This window comes from Ascidia mentula, chromosome 2 (genome assembly GCF_947561715.1).
Source record: "Ascidia mentula chromosome 2, kaAscMent1.1, whole genome shotgun sequence".
NCBI lineage: Eukaryota > Metazoa > Chordata > Ascidiacea > Phlebobranchia > Ascidiidae > Ascidia > Ascidia mentula.
Genome location: NC_138567.1, coordinates 11,424,674 through 11,447,593, shown reverse-complemented (window position 1 = coordinate 11,447,593; position 22,920 = coordinate 11,424,674). Strand labels below are relative to the sequence as shown.

Genomic DNA, 22,920 nt, shown 5'->3' with positions numbered 1-22,920 from the left:
AGGGGAACCGAAAATGGACGCTCAACATAACAGTAGCCTATAAGCTATTCATTGGCCGGGATATGCACTGCAAAATGATCGCTGGTGTCAAAAGCATGCCCAACATATGGCTGTAGTTAAATCTACGTCTGCATCATACCTTTGATTTAATTTGTAGAAATCATACGTTAAACACAAGATACCTTGGTAAGGACCAATTGTCGTATATTTCTATTGTCAGTATATGTGAGGAGTAGCAGTATTTCAGTGAATAAATAATAACAATGTTGGCAATATTCAACAAAGTCGACATATTGACCCTTTTCGGCCTTTTCTGTGTGGTTGATTTAATTAGCGCTACAGGTAATTTAACACTACATATAATCCAACCAGTATTGTGGTCATCCCATCGGATGAAGAATTCTTTACTTGATAAAAAAGGGCACGGTGGTGTTCGCCTTCTTTCCGCGCGACAAAAGCTCTCGTATTTTCAATTTCGCCCGCGCAAACAACCCAGAGATAAGGTGCAATTGGACGTGCCACTAATGACGAAACAGTTGACTTTATTTATGCCAAGCCGCCTATTATGCTGCGCCGGTAAAGTTACGCAAGCGCAGTATCAGTATTAAAAGAATTAGGTTCAAGATGCCAAGCGGTGGAAGCGAGAGCATTAAAGTTGCCGTGCGCGTGCGACCTTACAACCAGGTAAGAATGTTAAAAGCCCTGAAGTTGTGACATTATGGGTGCCACTAACAGTTATCTTTAAGATTAATGGAAATACAGGCAGGTATTTGAAACAAAAAAAACAGGTTCCGCGAAAATCGAAACGATTGGTGAACCTTTGCTTTATTGCTGTATCTTTTTTTGAGGAATTTGCTATATTTTGGGACGTCCTTGCAACTCGACCAGCGGCGTAGTTTTGGAATTTCGGTGGTGCCATATGTTTTTGCGGGTTTAAACGATGTTTTGGTTTAAAATACCGCTTTGCGAAGGATAAAACGAGGGTAGTCGGGCTTTTATTGCATTTTAACAAGGCTACAAATTGTTGAATATTAGGAAAAGCTTAATGTTACCAATCTTACACTAGTGCTTTGCAAAGCGACCATGCTGTGGCTGTACGCGAAAAACTAGCATTTCTACTTGTTATGCACTTCTTGGTTATTGGTATATGTAGATTCATTTCGAAAATCCTTTTTCAAAATAAGTTCTCGCTTTTCGGCAAAAAGCGATAAGTAACCCAATTCACACACCAGCACCCTAACATGAAAGTCAAGTACCCTCCTCTACAAGCGAGGATTCTGATTAGGAAGCAAAACTGAAACTCCATCGAATCCTCAAAAACAAGAGCGTCGGCAACACTATACGCAACAACGGCCGACGGCCCTTGTTAGCGCAAATACCAACTCCCCATTGTGCTGTGGGGAATTTGTCGAAGTGATAAACACAGCGGGTCGTGGCCCAATTTCAAGCGAGGTTTGTCTCTCTTGATTATTCGCTTTGAAGCATTGGTGGAAATACCGGGCAACATGTTACAAGTTTTTACTTTTTGACTCCCAAGGCACGAAGCAGACCTGACGACTTGTGAACGTTATTATGAAAACTGTTTATTATCGAAAAATAACAGTCGTCAAAAATAGCAGTGACAATCACCTTCCCTTATCGTTTTCCAAACATCCAATAACGCTAGGTTGAATACACATGGCATAAAATCGTGAAGTGACGTCATACGTAGGTTAACTAGACCGGAGGCAGGTTACCTCATCGCTACTTCCTGTGGTAGTTTTAGTCATGTTCGAAGAATGTAGATTTACTTCAATTTAAGTCTTTTTATGACTGGGGAATAAGAACGGGTGGAAATTCCCTTCCCCTGAGATAGCGGATGCCATAAAACTAATGAACCGGGATGAGTTTAACGACGCCACAGCTTTTCGATTGAAATTAACGCAAAAATATATATTTTATTCTTATTTACAAAATTTGAGGAGCATTCTCACACACAACGCCCACATATAGCCTATTAGGTATATACGTCATTGCTAACCCCACACTAACGATACTGGTAAGAGCTTTAATAGTAAACATATGTTCTAACTAAGTTGCGAGCGTAGCTGACCTAATAGGTTATTTTTGGAAGTACAAACACAAGTTCGCTGAAGAACCATAGCGACCACCTCTAAACGGGAGTCTATTGTCCACCACCCAAAGCAAATTTTCAAGTTAGGGTTTATTTAAGGAGCAGTATGTTAATACTGGCGTGGAATCGGATCCGGCTTCAGCAGGGAGTGCTTCGCGCGCTTGACGCGTTTATCAACCTACAAACGCAAACACAACACAGTGGGCAATTTATACGATCAGCGAACGAGCAAGAACGCAAGCTTACAAAGCAAACAGGGCCCAATATATTAATGACCCCCGTCCGGTTTGCCGTTAATCGTTCAAGCTACTTCTCGACACGATCCCAATTATGAATTAAACAGCTCGTTTGAAGAGCGATATTGTATGTTATGTAGTAACTCCTCGTTACATTTACAAGAAAATTCGTCCTGTCGTGTATACCTTCCTGGCAGGAAGGACGATATCCAAAGATGTGTCCAGACACAACGGAATTTGACAAAACATGGAGGCAACACGTTTTCGTTACAAAGATAGCTGGTTGGACATAAAGGCCTCTGGAAACAGAAAGTGTCTTTTTATGTGCACCACCCGCAAAGGAATCACGCTGTTACATAATAACGTTGTAAAGCGCGGAAATACGTTTTATGTGGAAGGGTGTTTGACACATTGTCGTGTAACAAATTATCTTGAAGGCGCTGTGCACAATGACGTCACATTTCGTTTTTCCGGAATCGTGAGAATCAAAAATATTCCCTGCAGGGATGGTTAACCATGGTTCCTAGTTTTGTGTAATTTGTCGTGTTTTGCCAACAGCTTCCTCATGTAACTTTATAGTATATTTGTTTTATATCATACTCTGAAGTGTATTCTGCATCTGTCAGCCCAACTTGGGCAACAAGAGTTTTTTTGCCTTCCACTTTATCTGGCGACATCAGACGCCCCCCGTGCGCTGGTATCGGGTTGTTTGGATTGGAAGGCGGATATGGATCGCCGTAAATCGTCCCCACTTGACTTTGCGCTGTTACATGTGGCTTTCGTACTCTCCACATGAGCACTTTACCCCTTTCAAGTGGCCCAACGGCCCCGGATTAGTCGCTCGTGTTTCGGGATGTATATTTAGGCTGCGATACGCAATTGCAATGAAACATTAAGACGCTGTCAAGACTTGGTTGTTTAAATAGTTTCGGGCGTTGGCCTGGACTTGTTACTGTCAACCACAAACAAATAGACAATTTTATCCAAAGAACGTGAACTTACGACTATATAGGTTGGTGAAAAATATGATATGGATTCAAGCTGGGTATAAAAGGCATTCATGCTGCAGTTTGAAATTGACGCCAAAGTCCTGTTGTCACCGTATTATTTCAACCCACAAAAGAACTTCGGCTTGGTTAGAGATATATTGTTACTTCACAACTTATGGAGCTTTGTTTAGCCTATATGAACCCCACGAAGCTTCGGAACTTTCCCACTATTTTATAAAAGCGGTCCATAGTTCAACCAGCTGATACGCGCGCAGTCTTGTCACTCACACACTAGATGGTTTTATTGTGTAGTGTTATCATCTTACACAGATCGCAGCTGTAGCGAAGCATGGATGGAAATTTAGAAACGTGATTCCGTCGGCATTCAATGACGCATATAATCTTACAAACGTAACTCAGCGACAGTTTATATTTGGATGACGTCACTATCACAACAATAAACTTTCCGTTGGATTGTACTCGCCATGAGAATTGCCATGTGCGTTTTTTTTTCAAGTGGCTGTCACCCCCACTTCGGTAGAATTACTGTGATTCATTTCTTGTAACACCGAACTATTGATTTTGCTGACAACGTGCTTCCCAGCAACAACAATGACATGAGTTGCGTTTTCGGTCAAATTTGTGTGACTACAATAAAATCAACCACATAGGACGTGCCAACCTTCAACATAATAAATATAAGGGTGTGGTTATTAAAATACACAAAAAGGCCTAAGCTCTGACTAATTAGACATAGGGCCACAATAAAATTTTGGCACAAAATAAAGTATTTTGCAATAAATTTCAACCTTGAATTTTTTCGCAGCGGGAAAAAGATCTTGGCGCGCGATGCGTCATTTCTATGCGAGGCAACACAACTTCCATAACCAACCCGAAGAATAACGACACGAAAGACTTTACTTTCGATCGGTCCTACTGGTCGCACGATGGCTACAGGGAATTGGATAATGGTCGACTAATTGGGGAAACTGCTTACAGTCCGTACGTTGACCAGGTTAGTACACATATCTCCCTCAAAGAGATCAGGCATTGAATAACGCTGTTTGTATCAACAAAACGCGCGCAAACCTTTTGTGAAAATGTTATTATTCCAAGGGTGCCGAGCTCCCATTACTGGGATATTGCATTGAAGTATCAAGTCGCAAATAAATAAGTCAATAAAGGATACAATTACGCTCAAATGGGTTAGTTGCAAACCTCTCAAGCGCAAAATGAAGTTAAACTAGGGATCCAATACATTTTGACGTGAGTAGTTTTTTTTTACCTCATGGTTCCGCGTAAAAAACTACTAAAATACGAATATATGCATAATTACTTTAGTATGAATATTGTAAGTTTCCAAAATAACAACTGAAACATTTTCAGAACAAAGTATTTGAAGAACTTGGACAAGATGTGCTTAACAATGCCTGGAACGGTTACAACGCCACGCTTTTTGCTTACGGGCAGACTGGCAGCGGTAAAAGTTACTCCATGATCGGAGATGCCGTCAACCAAGGCATCGTTCCGCAAGCGTGTGGCCACTTATTTAAGGCCATTGAGAGCCAAGCATCGAATGCTAAAGAGCTGCAAGTAATATCAATGAAGTAAAAATATATGAATCGTTGTACCACCCGACCGTGTAGTTAGTGTAGTGTGAAACTTCTGAAACAGACGGCTGATTTTATATCCGTTCAGAATTCTCCGGTTAAATTTATTGGATCTCATTTAAATTTTCGCCGAAGAGAAGTAGTGATGCCATCCGAACTATTAAAATTTTACAAGCAATAAAGCTTTCGTCCTGAAAGTAGTTTAGGTCTCTCAATAGCAACTATGAAATGGTGTTAACTCAATGTAAAAATTCTGGCGAGCAAGCACGCCACAGTACGTCAGTTTGCGGCGAATTTGTATGGTTTTCTGATCTATTAACGTCAAACTATTACCGTCAAAAAAGATATTGTGGCCGCATAAAAGCATTGAGTGTATGCATATACCTTACAGGTGACCTTCAGTATCCTTGAAATCTACAACGAACAAACTCGCGATCTGCTCGCCCACAAAACACAGCGACAAGGGTCGGGAACTTTGAACGTAAGAAGAACGATCGCGTGACAATCTTTGTTAAAAGTGTGCTTTAAGTAATGCAGTAGTGTTGGTGGCGATGTCGTTCTCCTCCGTTAAACTAACACTTATGACTTGAAAACACCATCATGTTCCAAAACCGTGAGGCGTTTTATAAAAGGTTCGACAAAGAGGCTCAGACGCGTTTTACGTGGAAGGATTGAGTCAACACCCGTGCAGAAACTACGCCACGATAGAACGTCTCATGCAAATTGGAGCAGTCAACAGATCGACCGCCGCGACCAACATGAACGCAACCAGCAGTCGTTCCCATATGGTTATAACCATAAAGTTTTCCCAGGTAAATATTCTTGGATCCATTAGAGAATACCACTTGAGCTACAATTAAAACTACCAACGATGTACAACAGACACGGATAATAAAACCGAATTACTTGCGCAAAAACCTTATACTGGATACCGTGCTATTGACTTTACGTTGACAAATGTGGCAACGCCGAGAACTGCGACAAAATTTTAAAATATTTTGTGAAGATTTTCAACAACGCGGCTGGACAAAGCACAACGAAGACGAGTGAAATCAATTTAGTCGACCTTGCAGGGAGTGAACGAGCGAACTCCACTGGCGCCGTTGGTACGCATCATACATTATGAACCCCTCTTGGTCTGTCGTCGCATAGATATATGCTAACCTGCCACATTGACCTACGTTTAGTTTGTTAAAAGGGTCGTGACTTGTCTCATTTGAATCCATGAATTCTGATAGTGATATTAATAGTTACTGTTTATTGAGGCCTACCCTCAAAAAGTGTCCACGATAAATTAAACGACGGCGGTTAAAGGTTAAGTCGGCCAAGTTGGTTTATAAGCATCATTAAAAAGCGTGTTGGATATATGACACAACGGGTACTCAAACAAGATACTCAAAAACCAATAAACTTGTTCACCTTTTCGACCGACCCAGTGTTTATTCTGCTTTACTGGGAAACTAAATCACCCCAATCCTCTCTCAAGCAACCGTTTTGTCACGCAGGAGACCGACTCAAGGAAGGGTCGGCAATCAATAAAAGTTTACTTAATCTTGGCTCGGTGATCGAGGCTCTCGCGTCAGGCAGTCAAGGTGTGCACGTGCCATACAGGGATTCTGTGCTCACGAAACTGCTCAAGTCAGCTTTGGGCGGAAACAGCAAAACCGTCATGGTAAAGACTACATAGCGTTCTGTCACGATACTAAATCGTGGCCGTAGCCTGTCATCCAATACTTAACCCTTGCAATTACAATGTTTTAGAAACGGTTTTTTGGGTAACAGAGTTTTTTGGTAATATATTATATTCTCACACTGTGGTGTTGGGAAGTGAATTTTATAAAAACGAAAATGCTTCTGTCAATAAATGAACATATTGTTACACACTGAAACGACTAAGCTTGCAGTTAAATACAGCATTTCTTGCTGATGATGAACCCAGTTAGTGTTCGAAACGTTTACTAATGATTAACAGCATTTTAGCTTTGGCTTTCATTTTCACAGCATTTCTGTTTTACATATTTAATCCGATATTCTTACACTTACCATACAGCCAACTTCAAACACAAATGTGTTTTCGTTGGATGAACAGTGGTTACAACTGGAAACACAATTCTGGTAATCAAATTTACATTGTTGTAGATTGCCGCTCTGAGCCCAGCCGATGTCAATTACGAGGAGACGTTGTCCACGCTTCGGTACGCGAATCGCGCCAAAAAGATTAAGAACAAAGCAATTGTGAACGAAAGTCCCACAGATAAACTAATTCGGGAACTTAAAGAGGAGAACGCGAGACTATTGAAAATGCTTTCCGGTCACTCGAAAAACGGAAGCAGCATAAACAACGGTATACAATTGTGCATTAATAGAGTAATACTTAAAAAAAAACATGTTGCATTATTGATTGAGTTTTCAGTGGAAAAGTTGCCCACAGTGCCAGCATTGTGCAGTTAAAAAGTAAAACTGGCATTTACCTCGCCATGGAACAGCTATAACGATTTACGTCTATTTTATTATTTTACTCTTAGAAGACATAAAGGAGCTGATTGCACAAAACGAGCTGCAGATGAGGGAAATGTCCCTCTCCTGGGAGCAAAAACTCGAGCAAGCACGCAAAGAGTGGGAGGCGGAACAAAAACGAACAGAACCAGTCGAAAACGTTTACGAAATCTACCCATACCTCCAGGTATAGACTGAACCAGACTTGGACAACTTGATAATTCCAGGTTTCTCTAGTTTGGCGAATTAGAGCAAAATGTCGGTACTTCTAGTTTTAATCTAAGTTTCGGTTTTGCAACAATTGGTTCATTGTCCAACGGCACGGTTTCACAAACACAAGCGAATTGTACAGTAAAAAAACGTGTCAATCTTGGTGAATAAATTGATGCTATTCTGATTCTAATGAAATTTAATTACAACATAGTATATGGATTGAACTTGACTTGCTTATATGCCCGTAATTTTAATTCTAATGTAAAAAAACCTATGCACTGGAAATCATTGGTATCGAATTAATGTACAGAATGTGAACGAAGATCCTCAGCTAAGCGGAGTTATCAAGCATATCATCAGGGAAGGCAGTACGGTGATTGGTCGCTGTCAAAGTTCAAACGAAGGGCAGCAGAAACGCATTGTTGTTCAAGGCCTCGGGTAGGTATACTATACTTCTCCTAAAAACGTAAAACCTTTATGGCTTATCTAAATTTAAAACCAACGTCTCTTATCCAGAATTTTCGACGAGCATTGTTCGTTGTTGAGTGAAGGTGACAAAGTCAAGCTCAAGCCTCTTTCGAGGTCACAGGTTACCGTCAATGGCGAAACGCTCAACAGATCAAAATCTCTCGTCCACGGGGTAACTAATCTACTTATATAATATACGTGTAGTAAAGATGATTGAAGTTTAAAACATGTTAACTGTTGTTTAGGATAGGCTAAAGATCGGATCGAACGCCCTATTTCTCTACATGGGGTTTCCACAAGGGCGACTCAAGGAGCCGTCGGTGGCAAAGCGATACAACTTCGAGTTTTTTCAGAGAGAGATTGCTGGGAAGTTAGCTCCTGACAGAGTAAACGGCAATAACGAGGATTCCAAGGTGTGAAAATGTGATAAAGAACAAAAACGAGACATTTAAGCCCTCGGCAAACAAATTTGATTTTTCTTAATTATCGACAGCAAAGTATACAAATTTCAAATGTACGTTATTCAACAAAATGTGATAGGAGTTTTAACAAGAGACGTGTCGCATACACATACACGTCTCATAGTTTACTTAACACTCGAAAGGATATGTTTAACAACAAACACCAAATATAACACCCTTCCTTTTTATACAGGCGATGTTCAGACAAGTGTACACCGAGTACATTGAACTCATGCCTGTGGTGTCGGGACTAAACGCTATGAGCGAGGAAATGGCTCGAGAGGTCGAGTTCACTTTACTCGTGAAAAACCTGGCCACAAACGACGAAGCTGGACGTGGACTTCCCAAAGAAATTATCGTTAAAGTTACAAATAAGGTGATTTTATTTTTACGAGCGATTGTACAAATGTTATGTGTGACAGTGTGGAATTCTTTGTAGAATTAAAAGGGCATTTGCCATTCACTAAATTTAAATAGGCATACCACAGCACAGCAGTGTAGACTAGAGGACCTAACTCGGTCTCGATCAGTATATAAATATATCATTAAACTTAAATAAATATCTTCTACGTTTACTGATTTTTTGAAAGGTCACAAACCAAGTGTGGATTTGGACGAAAACCAAATTTAACAACAGACGGTATTTAATCGAAGAACTTTACATGAAATACCAACAAAATCAAAGATGTTTGGACAGCCTCACGAACGAGGACGATCCATTTTGGGACCCGATTGAAGACATCTATCTTGGCTGGTAGATTAAAACAGAAAAAAACGTGTTTGAAAACAACTGAGTAAACAGGCTACGGTTATAAAGCATTTGGCCATCTTAAGCATGTACCATTTTTTGTTAAAGATTTGACTGTTTTGCAGTGCCTACGTGTGGTTATGTGGTTTGGGTCATTGTCTGGACATTGAAGAGCAAGCCACCTTTTACAACTACTATAGCGAAGAAGAGGGTATGATACAATTGCACATTGCACCATGCGAAGAAAACGGACAGTAAGTAGGCTACAATATTTATCAATTATCACCGCTTTCATACGTATATCCAAAATACTTTATTCCATTTAAGATAATGGTGTTTTTTAAACATACATAAAACAAACTTACCAAATCCAAAATGTCCTCCTTTTCTCAAATAATGTTACATTCAGCTACGCGACCACACAGCACACAGTTTTCATGTAGTCCGGGCCACCGGGCGAAGCGATTTATAATAACCCTACTCCCAATTCTGGAACACAAACCCGCCTTTTACGTCACAAAGCAAACTATGAGCAATGGTTTCAATATACCATACATATTAGATTAGGCACGGCAGAATAATTTATTGCTGTGTGATGAATATTGTTAGATAGGTACATTTGTATTTAGACTTGGGCATTGCGAGCTTACATTATCCACATGTCTTTGATGGTGATTTAACTCTAAGGAGCACCTGAATACGTATTTAATCACAGTTATGGTTTCCAGGTTGCTCGGGGACAAAGCGATTGTGCAAGATCCCAGTGAATTGCTTGGAAAGTCTTTCAGCTGTAAAATCACTTTCCAGCAATGTTTTGGACTTAGATGGATAAAAGAAAACAGCACCCGTGGAGCCATGCTAAAGTAAGTTGGCGAACGTCTTATACGCACTTAAGGTAACGCTAATTTAGGCTATAAATTGATAACTTGACAGATACTCATTCTACAATCAACGCCCGGAACAACAAACCGCAATCCACTGGTGCACGTTGAACCCTAAACTAAACTACACTCAACAACTCTCCGTAGCCAAAGTTGACGATTCCTTCCTCAAATACCTTGAAGATTGCGCGCTGGTTGTTGAACTCTGGGGTTTGCAAGGTACTGATTTCGTTGACTTCGTTAGGAAAGTATTTTCGGTAAAATGCAAGGGAACAATCTTACTGGCAGAACTAACGTACTGGTACTTGTGTCCCTTTTTAAATTCGTTCCACAATGTACAACGTCATGTTTTCAATACCTAGTTTATTTTTTTCCCAACATGATTGCACACTTATCACAAGGTCCGGCAAACTCTAAATACTCACGTCATATGATTAAAGTAGTTTACAGCCGTGTTATACTGCAAACAAATACGCATTGTTCTTACACCCAGACATAAATCTCAGCAGTAGCAAAATTTTCGAAAACCTGTCCGCGACTATTCTCATGTCATCAAAAGGGGTCTGCCAGGACAGAAAGTTTGAGAACCACTGGGTTAGACTATAAGTTTTGAATTCGATTCTTGTTTAGCTGGACGTAGAGAGATGTCTGCTACAGACCGAGACAGCGGTATGGCTTTAAGTGACAGCGACTTTTCTTCGGTACCCTCTTCCCCGATGCTGGATTCACATCATCAATACCTGGAAAACGCGGTATGTAAAATAGACACTTCGTGTAGCGCACAGGTCTGTTAGATGTCAAAATGAAATGCAACAGAACACATTTTTTTTATTTAAAGGAAAGAGAAGTTGCCTATTTAAAAGAAAAGCTGCAGGAGACTTTGAAAGCAAACGGAAGTCTTAAAACGAAATGCAACGTAAGTTATTCATCATCAACCTGTCAACATAAAGTAAAACGTGAACTTTATTTCTTTCCAGGCTCTCAAAAAAGAGAACAAGAAAATAAGAAAATCGCTTTCCTGTGGAGGTAACAAATCTGTTCAGTCAGATCAATATGCGCTTTTCTTACGCGCCTTTTTGCAGATAAACTATCAAGCTTGGGAGAAGAGTCTGGAGCCACAAGCAATCGCCCCCCAACAAGAGTACAAGCCGAATTGGGACGAGCGCTGAAGGAGTTCTTTGGCGACATCAAGCCGGTTCAGTGCAACTTAAAATCTTTGCGCGAGGTGGAGCCATCGAGCAACGACATTTCCAAAGTGTCCAATGAATTTGACAACGCACTTAAAAAACTAAAATATGCGGTATCTGCCGCTGTACAAATACACAAAGAAGAGCGAAAACCAGAGGCGTAAAACGCAACTCCGTCCAAAAGCCATCTTCATATCGTCCGTACCTGCTCGCTGTGCATTTATGTTTGTTTCAAACGCTGTTGATCAGCTGCAGTATCTTGTTTGTTTTGTTATCACTGTATAATGTGTGTCGACCGTCCACAAACCTGTTTTTCTGATATCAGTATTTTAAAGTTCATAGAAACGTTTAATGTTTTACCTGCGTTGGAAGCTAAAAGCAGGCGGTAATAAACGATGTTTTTCCCAAGAAATTTGTTTTCATTTACGAAGCACGTGGCAACAAAAACGTTCACTCCAATTGACAAACATCATTGCCTATAGTTACGAACATATTTGCACGAAGCACAATTTCACGACACAGCTTCCACTTTTACTCTTGAACGATTATCTGTACATTCACATTGTTTAGTTTCTGAAACGAGGTCCGCATTTTCCTTGCAATCCAAACAACAGGTCGTGTGACCTGCGCTCCTGCAAGCTTCGCATATAAGAACCAACTGTCTGCAGTTGTCCGTTGAGCAAAGGTGGTAACTATCATAAGGTTTGTTGCAATATTGGCAGCAGGATACAGGCAAAGAGTCATCCCCTCCAATGCTGTAACGGTTATCGAAAACGAACAACTTTCCCTTGAAATGACCATCAGGATATTTTTCAATGTACCTAAAAAGACAACAGTTTAAAAAATACATCACTGTATGTTTAATTAGTACCTCTACCCACAATTCCAAGTGAAAAGTGTTTGTTTATAATAAACACAAGAAACAATGATTTTATACAGTAATGACTTCCATGAACAATGCTTGTAACAATTTGTAGAAGTAGTTTTTATATATTTATTTGGTACAAATGCAACAAAACTTTATGCACTACCTGTGGATGCCACCTTTTAGCTGAAAGACCTCTGAACAGTTTGTTGCTTGTTTTAAATATGCAGATGCCCTTTCACATCTTATGCCACCAGTACAATACATAATCACCTCCTTGTCATCAAACAGGTCCCGATTGCTGTTTACATATTCCGGAAAATAGCTAAACTTGCGTAAATCCGGTTTTAAGGCTCCCGCAAAATGTCCTATTTTGCTTTCATAAAAATTTCTGCAATCCAAAATTAAGGGAGATTTCTATAAAAAATAAAATCAGTTGTTACCCCTATTGACCATTCATTTACATACATACACCATAAATAAGTTTTTCTGCTGATGGTCAGTATATAATTCATGGAAAATGTTTAAAGCTGTATTTAAATAAAATCAAACAGACTATGCTTCAAACCTTGTTATTTGGAAAAGTTTGTTCCACATTTTCCAGGTGATGATGTAGTTCTTCAGGGCTTAGATACTTGCCACCATTCGTTGGTACACATAAATGTGATTGGATACCCATAGTACACAGTTCTGAACAAATTGACACCCGCAAATCATCAAAACTCTGTCCACTACCTTCACTGGATTTGAAGTCATCCACAACCATGCCAGCAAAAAGTGGATGTTTTAGGAGACTACTTCGATAAAATGTTGTTGCACAAGTACATCCTTCCACAGTTCCATTGATCCCCTCAGAAGCAACTCTTATTTTTCCGGTAAGGTTTAAAGCATTTCCAAGTTCTCTCTTAAATAAACAAAAAAATAATTATTGTGCCAAAGTTAACAGTACATAACAATGTGTAAAACTTCAAATTACAACAGATATATACAGTTCTATGTAAAATAATTTACCTGCCAACTGCAAACTTGGTCAAAATGTTCAATGAACACGTAGTGGTAAAAGAGTAAAACAACAAACTGTTTTCTTTTGCAAGAACACTGAAAATCTACATTGCTTTGTGATTGTAATTTGCTTAAAGGATGAACAACATCGGACGATTTTTTTGTTTCGGATACATATAGATCTCTTATAGCAGCAGCTTTGTGTTGTACGTCATCCATGTGATGCAAAGACACATGCTTGTGAATGTCTTTTGTGCAGTGGAAGTACTTTGAGCAGCATTGCCAACAGTTTGTCTCCGCATTGTTTTCACACAATGTTTCAATGTGTTGAGAAAATGCTGCTTTATTTGTAAGTTTGCAAAAAGTTTTTTTGGAAATATGCTTGCTAAGTTTCTTCATCTATTTACTTTGCCCAAATACATTTACTGACGTTGAGCACAGAAGCAAGATGTTTTCATCGTCCTTTTTGTAGATCTCTGAATAAATTCGCTACAGCGGATTCGGTCCATGGGTCTGAAAAAAATTAAAGATCAAAAAGATTACTAGCGACACGTTTCTAGTGTTAAACATCATTGCATATTTAAAAAAAGAATGGTGTGCCTTTTATTAGGAAAAGATGGAAACAAGAACGCCAAAGCAAAAATGGCCTAAAAATAAGAACGCCCAGTTAGAAATACCTGAGGACATTTCTTTGAAGTAGAGGTGGATGGTATTGTGGCGTGTTGCCACAGTATCCACTTTCTTAGACTTAAAATACTTGTTTACATTGACGACATACACAGCGAATTATTTTACGTTGATCGTGTCGTGTATGAGGCTACTCTGTTCAACCGCTCGATGACAGACATACATGGACGCGCGTTAAGTAGCAAGCATTGCAATGGCGATAAATCATAAGATGAAGGCTATTGAGGTTGTGCTGTTGTAAGAAGGAAGTTATTTGCTAATCCAGACAAGTGTGTTTGAAGAGGATTTGGGTACGAGTCGATTTATCAATCCGTACCTGTCGGCATTCGCAATTACGCGTTATTTCACAAGTATTTTTTGCTCTAAACTTACAGGGTTACCACAGCGTGTGCCTATTTCTGAGATTTTTGCTTATTTTCGCAAGCAGTGTCTCAGAAATTGCAATTGTGCTAAAAAGGTCAAGGTCATCCTAACGAAAAAGTAGTGATATGCCTATCCTCAAAATTAGACAAATTTCTGACACAAATCCGACAGTTTGGCATCTAAATGCAGCGTACTTATTTTCAAGCCCATGTTTTAAACTTTATACTTTCCCCTTTTTGCAGGAACTTAAGAATTGATTCGGTTGGGATGCCTTTTTCTTCTGTACTCATGCTTGCCATTTCAATGCTTGTTTGGTGCTGGAAGAAATTTTGATAAATTGTCCGAATATCCAGTATACACATCAGAATCATAATGATTACAGTCATCATTACGACAATAGGCCTATACTTTAGATATATGGCCTAGCGCAAAATACACAATAGGCCTACACCATCACAACGAATAACTGCACTATTACAGCACTTCTTATTTTAAAGGCTATATTACTCTTGTAATCAGCGTTGCGATGTAGACCTACATAACCTTCATAAAACAGAGTACATTTTAAAATCAGGACAGCTTGAAACCAAAAGTGGTTATCGTGAAGCTGACCCTAGGAAGTGGCAAGTATATTAAAATTTAGGTAACATTCTCGGCGTTGTAATACCCTCCTTTTTTGTAACTGGGTGTTATTTGTGACTTTTAAGCATTTATGAAGGTAATTTAGTCTAAAGCGTCCTTATTTTTAATGTAGTTATTTTTTGCTCAAACAACGGTAAGTCCTACTGGCCTTTTCCGTTTATAGTAAACATCATTTTTCTGTCATTCTCACATCGGGACTAGGACAGGCCATGCTAACATTTGAGCAAAATATAGCATTGTAAAGCAAGGTTTTTGCTTATTTGCGAATTCACGTCGAAATAAACCCTGGATAAACCACATTCGTCTCTCGCGAGATGTATTTTATAGCAAACAAGATTTGTAGTTGTCCTGTATAGGCCATGCGATACACATTTTACCAATTTCACGTATAGCTGCTAGAGCACAACTGATATAACGCAGGAAAAAAACTAGTAGGCCTGGTATTATATTTGGCAGAACGTTATGAAAAATTTTCAAAAAGCCAGCAAAGGCCCATCAAAATAATGCACCATGGGGTTATTTACGAAGGCAATACTTTTAGTAGACATCAAGAAAATAAGCAGCGCGTCAACATCATTTATGAAAGGCAGAAATTCAGTAAAAACTGCATGCAAAAATGAATATGTAAGAATGTTTGTTAAAGAACATACGGGTACCGAAAAAAAGGCATTCGGTGAAACGGTTTAAGCAACAACTTGTTCCTGTTGTTGGGGCTCCATTGCCGCATCCTCTTCTTTCAGTGACTTTTTCTCTTCCTCTGCCAACTTCTGCTCGCTTCTTTTTCGCTCCTCCATTACGATCATGTTTTTCCCGTTGATTGGCTCCTCTTCCATCACCTCTTCGTCAGCATCAATCTGAACGACGCATTTCGTATACCGTTAAACAACCACATGACACAGGGGAAATTTGTACTATTTTCTGTAAGAAGCAAATGCATTCTATCTATATAACCGACGAGAATTGTATGCAACCCCCTTTCCTTCCATTTCTCAATGTTTGTTAAGTTTACTGTTTGTTTACCACGATGCAGGACTGAGAGTAAAAAAAATTTACTGGAATGTTTGAATTTACAGAAAAACAAACATTTTGTGTTTTCGTATAATAGATTTCTAAAATAAGTGAATAATTCACTAAATCTACGTTTTTCATAACTATTAGGGACACAGCCGCCGTTGAATTCTTACTGCAACGACACAGGCAAAATTCGTTTCACCGAAACGGCTTACTTTTTGAGAATTCCACGATGATTTGCAAAATACAGCGGATTATCATAAGGTGGCCGTGCCCATGCTTTGCTTAAACTGCACTTATGTGTACTGAGGTGTGTTGGACATAAACAGGGAGTTTTCTGTAATCCAGGCAAGTATGTTTGAAGAGGTTCTTATTGTGAAGTCCGACGACAAGCATGCGATAATCCAACACACCTTTGTGCTTTCGACATTTTTCGCTAAACATCATTTGCATATAGCAAAACCTGGTCGCAAAGTTTAGTTGCCGTCTCTGCTTTGACAAGTATAAACAGGTAGTTTAAATCAGGGCTTTAGGTCGCGATTCCTTATAGGGATGCAAAATGTGATTGTGACGTTGCGAAACAACTTGACTTTTGTAGAGGCAATATTTCACAGTCAGTTAATTTTTTAACATAGTTCACTTTTAAAATGGGGTTGCAGAACAAAAAAAAAGTCCCGCTTCAGATAAACTGATACATGGTATCGTGCGCACGAAACACCGACAAAAAAAACAAGGTATATAGCGCCCTCTATTTGTTACTTTTGTTTCTATTTACATGTGACTAAAAGTTATTGTGCTTACCGTCCAATATGGGAAGTCTTCGAACAAACTCTCGCGTTTTACTGGGTCCAAAAACGGAATTTTAAGAAACAATCCGGTAAGGATCCCTCCCCCAATGCTCAGCCCAAGAGTCACAGCCAGTCCTGCCATCTGCATGCTTGCCTGGTGTTGGAAGAATTCAGCAGAGCTATCCGCTTTGCTGAAGATAGACACCAGCCTGAAAATATAACAAACTTTAGCAAACGTATCAATTAACTGACGGCAAGTTACCCCAAGCATATTCCTCGGATGCGGAGGAAATTAATTACCTTATTCATTACATTGAAACGTGAAATGGTTAAAATGCCTTTCACACTTCGCACACTTTGAAATTTTAACGAGATTGCATAATATTACACTAAGTACAAACCAATAACCACTCGTTAAGACAGCAAACCAGTTGTTTGACATCCATATATACTCAGTAACTTACTCGCCATTGCCAGCGTAGATGGCAGGAGTGGACAGACGGGCGAGTATCACTGAAACAAATGCTGACAACACCCCGGGCATTCCATGGAGGTTATGAACACCGCATGTGTCATGAAGTCGGATGGTTTTCAGTAGGAACGGCTGAAAAAATACAATCATACTTTAAAATTACATCAACTCACAGTTTACAACCCATTTTGTTATACCGTGATAAATGCGTAGCCAACGACAGAAAGGATGCCGGCTGTGCTTCCAACCAGGAGCGCCCCAACTGGACTCAACCTGAGGTTCGCTACAGATCCGGCAGCAACTCCACCAGCAAGTGTCGCGTTCTGTATGTGGACCTGAAGACGAAAAAGAAGAAACGTCGTCAAATTATAATTTGGATGCATGTCGGTGCGCGTTGAACAAATTATTGGTGGAAAGACACTTTTGTATAATCTGTAGTCGATGCATACTGTTTTTCCTTTCCAAAAATTATTTCAGAAAGGAAATTTCATTTTTGTCAACTTCGACCATCGATTAGGAACAACAAATTGATTTGCAATGGTCCATAAAAATAGCTATGATGGAATTTATTTAACGCAAAACCTGCTGAATACTGAGAATCGTACCATGGAAAGCTTTCCAGACTTGTCAATGATAGAAGAGAGAGCGAAACTTGCAACGGCGGCAGCGGCGAGTGAATACACGGTGTTGATCGCAGCCCTGGCCCCGAGGAAAGTTCCAGCTGCAGGAGCTGCGTTGAAGCTTGGCCAGTAGAGCCAAAGAAACAAAGTTCCTGCGGGTTCATATGGAAATTTAGACTTTAAACTATGCAATGCATGCATGGGCTACAAAGGCTGTAAACCTAACGACCTCGATACGACAGCTGTGATCGTGATCATGCCGTTGCATGAAACATTGCTGCGTTGTTAAACGATGATATTGCCTAATTTAGGGCTTCGTAATATTTCAATTGTGCATGATTAATGAGTGGCGATCGTGCGTAAAGCTACATGCGTGGCTAAATTTTGTTCTTGCAGAGAGAATAAAAAAAGCTCTTGTCGTTAATTTGGGGATGTTGTTTGGGAAATGCATCAGCTTCGCGCCAAGGCAGTAAACGGGAAGTAATCAACTTCTTGGAAGTTTTGGGCGGAAATGTGTTTATTCCAGTTGTTGACTGTCGATACAGTGTTTTGTTGAAACGTTCGCATTTGAACTCACTGCAAGGTGATTCAGACTCACCGCGATAACCACATAATAAGCCCACATACGTCACGCGCCCGAAGTGTTATTTTACTGGCATGAAAAACAAGGCAAAGTCACGCTAATTGTTTTCGTCGCCGATGTTACCATGAGCTGAAAAAAATAAAACGATTAACTCATTTGTCGTAATGTGATGCTGGGTCATAGTCAAGGAATTTATTTGGCAATGCCCTGTGAAGTATCGCCAAGATCTCCGATCGGATTAAAGTGGTGGAAAAACAATTAGATTAACCGCATTACAAGACCTAAAAACGAAAGTCCAGTTAATCCGGGAATTATATCTGCAAACCTTTACTTGCATTCTTGTTTTGTAACTTACTTGAAGAGTAAACAACCGGATTAGCGTCATACCAATCAGAGTCCATTGCAAGAAAACTATACACAATCGGATAGCTAAGTGCAGAGGTCAATCCCAAAAAAACAAGTCCCGATTGCAGTTTGCTGATATTTTAAGAAGCAAAACATTATCTGGCAATGACATAAATGAAACCAAAGAAATGGTTTGCGCTAAATAACGCCGAGGAAAATGTAGACGGATCGATTTGGGCCGTTTTGCAAGAAATGCAAATGCTGGATCTGCAGGCCACCCAAAGCTGAAACATTATCTCGCTCCGAAGCATTGTTGTTTTTAGGGATTAAAATATAGCCCATAAAAGGTAGAAACTTCAGACTGCAGAGGTAAGGGATGTGATTTCATTAGGGTTTGGTCGGTAATTGAGACCAAGCAGTTCACACTTCGCCGAACTCAAAACCTCAAAGAAGTTTCAAGCAGCAGCAGGAAGTGAATGACTGCGAAATACTGACTCTACTTTAAGCGAAGAGATCGAGACATTTTCCTGCTGTATTCTGCGTTATTATTATGTTTGTTATTATTGCCGAACTGATTTGCATAATGAAACAATTGAAAAAATATTGGTGATACGCGTGATGGCGCTGCGGAACCCAGGAAAGTAAATACATTTTATTTGGAAATATAGTTTAGAATTATAATTATTTCCTTTAGAGAGTATATGTCCAGGCAACGTCTTCTGTAGTTCCACAAACTTGAAGTTTTTTCTGTTTGACATTGATTTGCAAAACGCCTAATCGTCCTTCGCAGCAGGTTATAAAAACAGAGGCAAAGTGGGCGGTATCACATTTCCTTGTGGTTCAGCTGGGTGGGCGTGTTCATGCACAACCGACCAATCACAAGCGGCCGGAGCAATTTAAACCATCGTTCGATGAACGCTTCGGTGCGGACAGGGAATTTTGAAAGCAGGCATTGGTTTTCGATCACAACACAACGAACCACTTGAAAACGGAATATTTTCTAACAGCACGTGAGAGAACCTCTCAAGGTGAAGTGTGTCAGTTTTTCCTGAAATGAAAGGAATGAGGCCGGCGATGCCTGCATCTGCACCGAGCAGTTTTGCAGGTGACAACAACAATAATGGTTTAAGCACATCGCGCCTATTCCCAAATCAGCAAAGATTTGAAGGTAATATCGTTGAAAAGTTACCAATGGAAAGTTTTATTTGCTGATAGTTAAATGTCGGTTATGTTTTAACGGTAATTGTTGTAGAGATTACCAACTTGGAACATGTGACAGGAGCACTGTAACTCCCATGAAAATTGCGCAACCTTTGTATGTTGCAACAATTTATACATTTCAATGCGCAAAAGCGTTGACGCCAACTGCGCCCATGGTCGCTTATCATGGCCACAAGTTCTTTCGCAATATACTGTATGTTGAAATATCGTATTTATTGGAATTTGTGCTTGCATTGCAACAGTCACAAATTTAAACTTATTTTTTCTCTCACCAATCATAGCAAAAATGTCAGAATGATAGACGGACTCTTCTTTGGAATGTCCTTTGGAAAATTCTTTTCTCCAGTGCATCAGGGACACGCCCAAGCCAAAATAGGCACCAAATGTGTGGATCACCATCGAACCTCCGATATCAGTGATCTGTAATTTTATAGCAACGCTTAAAAGGTCAAACTTTAGACTTTCCTCTTTTTTAATGCAGACGAAAAATTCTGGAGGCAAAGGTTCGTAAGGGGTATCGGTTCTCTCAACACAACACGATTTATACCTTTTTTAAATCGGTTTCCTTGGCCAGCCTGGTATGCGCTGCAAATCAAGTTATTACAGATAAAGATCTTTGGCAACACTTCTTGTTACTAATAGTGGGTCATGTTCTTGAACTTTTTGTTTACATGTTTTATTTATATATGCTGTATATTTTACATGTGTATTTAAATTATGCATTGGAATAAGGGTATGTACCGAATTATGAAAAGTTTTGTTTTAAAAAAAACGTTGTCATAGTACAAAAGATTGATTGACGCCCCAGGGAAGGAGGGACATCAATCATGACTCCTTTTTTACTGTGACTACGTTTTCCGTTATCACGCTAAACGTTACTTTTCGCAGCATGCAGTGATGTGTTCACCAACTATTTCGCGAAAACTCGTGACCTGGGTTGCGCATGTGTATATGTTGTATTGGTCACTGATCCAAACAAGCATGGTGACGACAGTCAGCATTGCAGTTTCGCTCAACTGTGATGCGTTGCAAAATGATTCATGCTTTACTTTGCAAAAAAGTTCAGTCATGACAACGTTTTTTTTGCACTAGTAGAGGGTTGACACTTAATTACTATGCTTTGGTTGTGCGTTTGCAAACGCACCATGTTCCCTTGCAACCATCCACAAACACTTTTATGATATTACATCGGCTTATCACCTTCGCGATAAGTCAAATGTTTGGTCATTCAGCGTTAAAACAGTCAGAACTCCCTTGTGGCACCATTCAAAAGTTTCACGCTTTATGTTCATACCCCGAATTTCCCGATGATGATAAATTCGTTGACGGAGTAGACGACCACTTCCAGGAGTGCCATCACCACCAGTTGCAATGGACTGAGCACGCCGAGGACGGCGCCGAAGGAAATGAGAACAGCGCCGCACGCAAAATCGGCATTCAGCAAGCTGCAGAGATGAAACGTGTCGTTAATTCCATCCTTGCTTTTGTTTATGGGCAAATGTCGCATGCGAAACATGATTCCTTATAGCAACTATGCGGATAAAACGTATCACGATGAAATGGCCTGTTGCATGGTTTGCATCGCTGTTAATACGATTTGTCGTAAACACTCGACATGTTTACGTTTAAACCACAACAAAGGATAACACGTTTCAAAAAATGATCTTCAGGTTCTGGTGAAATTTTCTCAAAAGCACGAGAGAGGTTTATGATTGGCCTGGCGCGCCCTGCTAACAAATCGCCCGCCATTGTTTGCGCGCGATGCGCGAAAAGTTGTCTCGCGCGCTACTTCTAATTTAAATTACGCTTCATAAACGTCTAAATGGCATCGTGAAAAACAATGGCGATCTGCGGTACAAGAAGGTCCTCATGGACAATCACCTTTCCAAACTGACTTCAACCTTGCTGTGGCCCTCGAGGTCGAGACACCCCCTCATTAGAATCGCCCATTCGATGACGAAAGCGGAGAGGAGGAGATTGAATCCGACCGATCCAAATCCGTAGCGACGCAGGAATGTCATGAGGAAACCAAAACCAATGAAGATCATCACGTGGACATCTTGGTACACTGAAAAGGGGTGTATGGGTTTTCCGCTTTACAAAGCACAACGGCGTGGTTTGTGCTATTTTTGTCCAATTGCCTGTGCGCGCACCATGTCCTGCTGCAATAGCTTTCCCGTGGCAATAATACATTTGTTTATCAGTGCATTGTTCATAAGAATATTACGAGAAAAATCAGTGTAAACTTAAAAGCATTACATTCGGCGATGTTACGGTTGATTGCGCCTAATAAACGATGATATTAAATTAGGCAAAAATTAACCAGATAATCCAATAAGGAGTGACGTATGCCAATTGCTGCACTTTGAGTTGCACCTACTTGGATAAAGGTGTCCAATGTCTTCGTGCGGCACGGCCAAACTTGCGTTTTCTGGCTTCTGTACCGAAGGGGTGTATTCGACGAAGAATGCATAGAGAATGATCAACACGACTTGCAGGACAAGCAAAAGTGCGCTAAACTTTCCACGCATGTTGACTTTCCCTAGCTAGTTCTTTACAAATAGATTATTGTAGTGTTGAATGGGGCACAGTTCTAATCATTTTAGCCATATGGGGTATCAATACAAAACAGGCACCACTTGTTAAAATTAGGAGCTTGTGATGTACTGGCGAAAATGCTTGTGCACCCATATAGCTTACCTGCGGTTTGCTGTGAACGCCACTCATAGTTACATACTGTAATAACTATATTCAGTCACTCAATATAGCAGAGTGTCGATTAGAAACAAACTCCACCAGACTAATCTGTTACATATGACAAGACATACAAATCGCTACACACAACGTGGTTATCGCAAACACCAGCATGCAAGATTTTGCTTCTGCTTGAACTAAAAACGGAATAGCTGCTTTCCCTGC

General features: G+C 40.0%; 3 protein-coding genes across 3 annotated transcripts; 1 reads left to right on the top strand and 2 right to left on the bottom strand.

Moving 5' to 3' along the window:
* Positions 1 to 500: 500 nt before the first annotated feature.
* On the top strand, positions 501 to 11,566 carry LOC145890643 (kinesin-like protein KIF28). The gene is made up of 21 exons (XM_082981768.1): positions 501 to 684; positions 4,165 to 4,353; positions 4,725 to 4,931; positions 5,340 to 5,429; positions 5,581 to 5,760; positions 5,955 to 6,054; positions 6,454 to 6,620; positions 7,088 to 7,292; positions 7,474 to 7,631; positions 7,968 to 8,095; positions 8,174 to 8,297; positions 8,371 to 8,538; positions 8,780 to 8,962; positions 9,177 to 9,340; positions 9,460 to 9,588; positions 10,063 to 10,197; positions 10,268 to 10,434; positions 10,846 to 10,967; positions 11,054 to 11,131; positions 11,193 to 11,241; positions 11,298 to 11,566. The coding sequence occupies exons 1-21, from the start codon at positions 625 to 627 to the stop codon at positions 11,564 to 11,566; spliced, it is 3,072 nt and encodes a 1,023-aa protein (XP_082837894.1). The 5' UTR covers positions 501 to 624.
* LOC145890651 (thiosulfate sulfurtransferase/rhodanese-like domain-containing protein 2) lies at positions 11,567 to 13,730 on the bottom strand. Its single transcript, XM_082981778.1, has 5 exons — positions 13,279 to 13,730; positions 12,836 to 13,171; positions 12,434 to 12,684; positions 11,763 to 12,223; positions 11,567 to 11,709 (listed from the first exon to the last, which is right to left on the bottom strand). The coding sequence occupies exons 1-4, from the start codon at positions 13,666 to 13,668 to the stop codon at positions 11,914 to 11,916; spliced, it is 1,287 nt and encodes a 428-aa protein (XP_082837904.1). The 5' UTR covers positions 13,669 to 13,730; the 3' UTR covers positions 11,567 to 11,709; positions 11,763 to 11,913.
* A 1,662-nt stretch (positions 13,731 to 15,392) lies between these two features.
* LOC145888670 (ammonium transporter Rh type A-like) lies at positions 15,393 to 22,893 on the bottom strand. Its single transcript, XM_082979471.1, has 9 exons — positions 22,382 to 22,893; positions 21,883 to 22,069; positions 21,296 to 21,446; positions 20,274 to 20,421; positions 17,838 to 18,004; positions 17,430 to 17,567; positions 17,225 to 17,364; positions 16,774 to 16,969; positions 15,393 to 15,815 (listed from the first exon to the last, which is right to left on the bottom strand). Exons 1-9 carry the CDS (start codon positions 22,530 to 22,532, stop codon positions 15,645 to 15,647), a joined length of 1,449 nt encoding a protein of 482 aa, XP_082835597.1. The 5' UTR covers positions 22,533 to 22,893; the 3' UTR covers positions 15,393 to 15,644.
* Between the last annotated feature and the right edge of the window lie 27 nt (positions 22,894 to 22,920).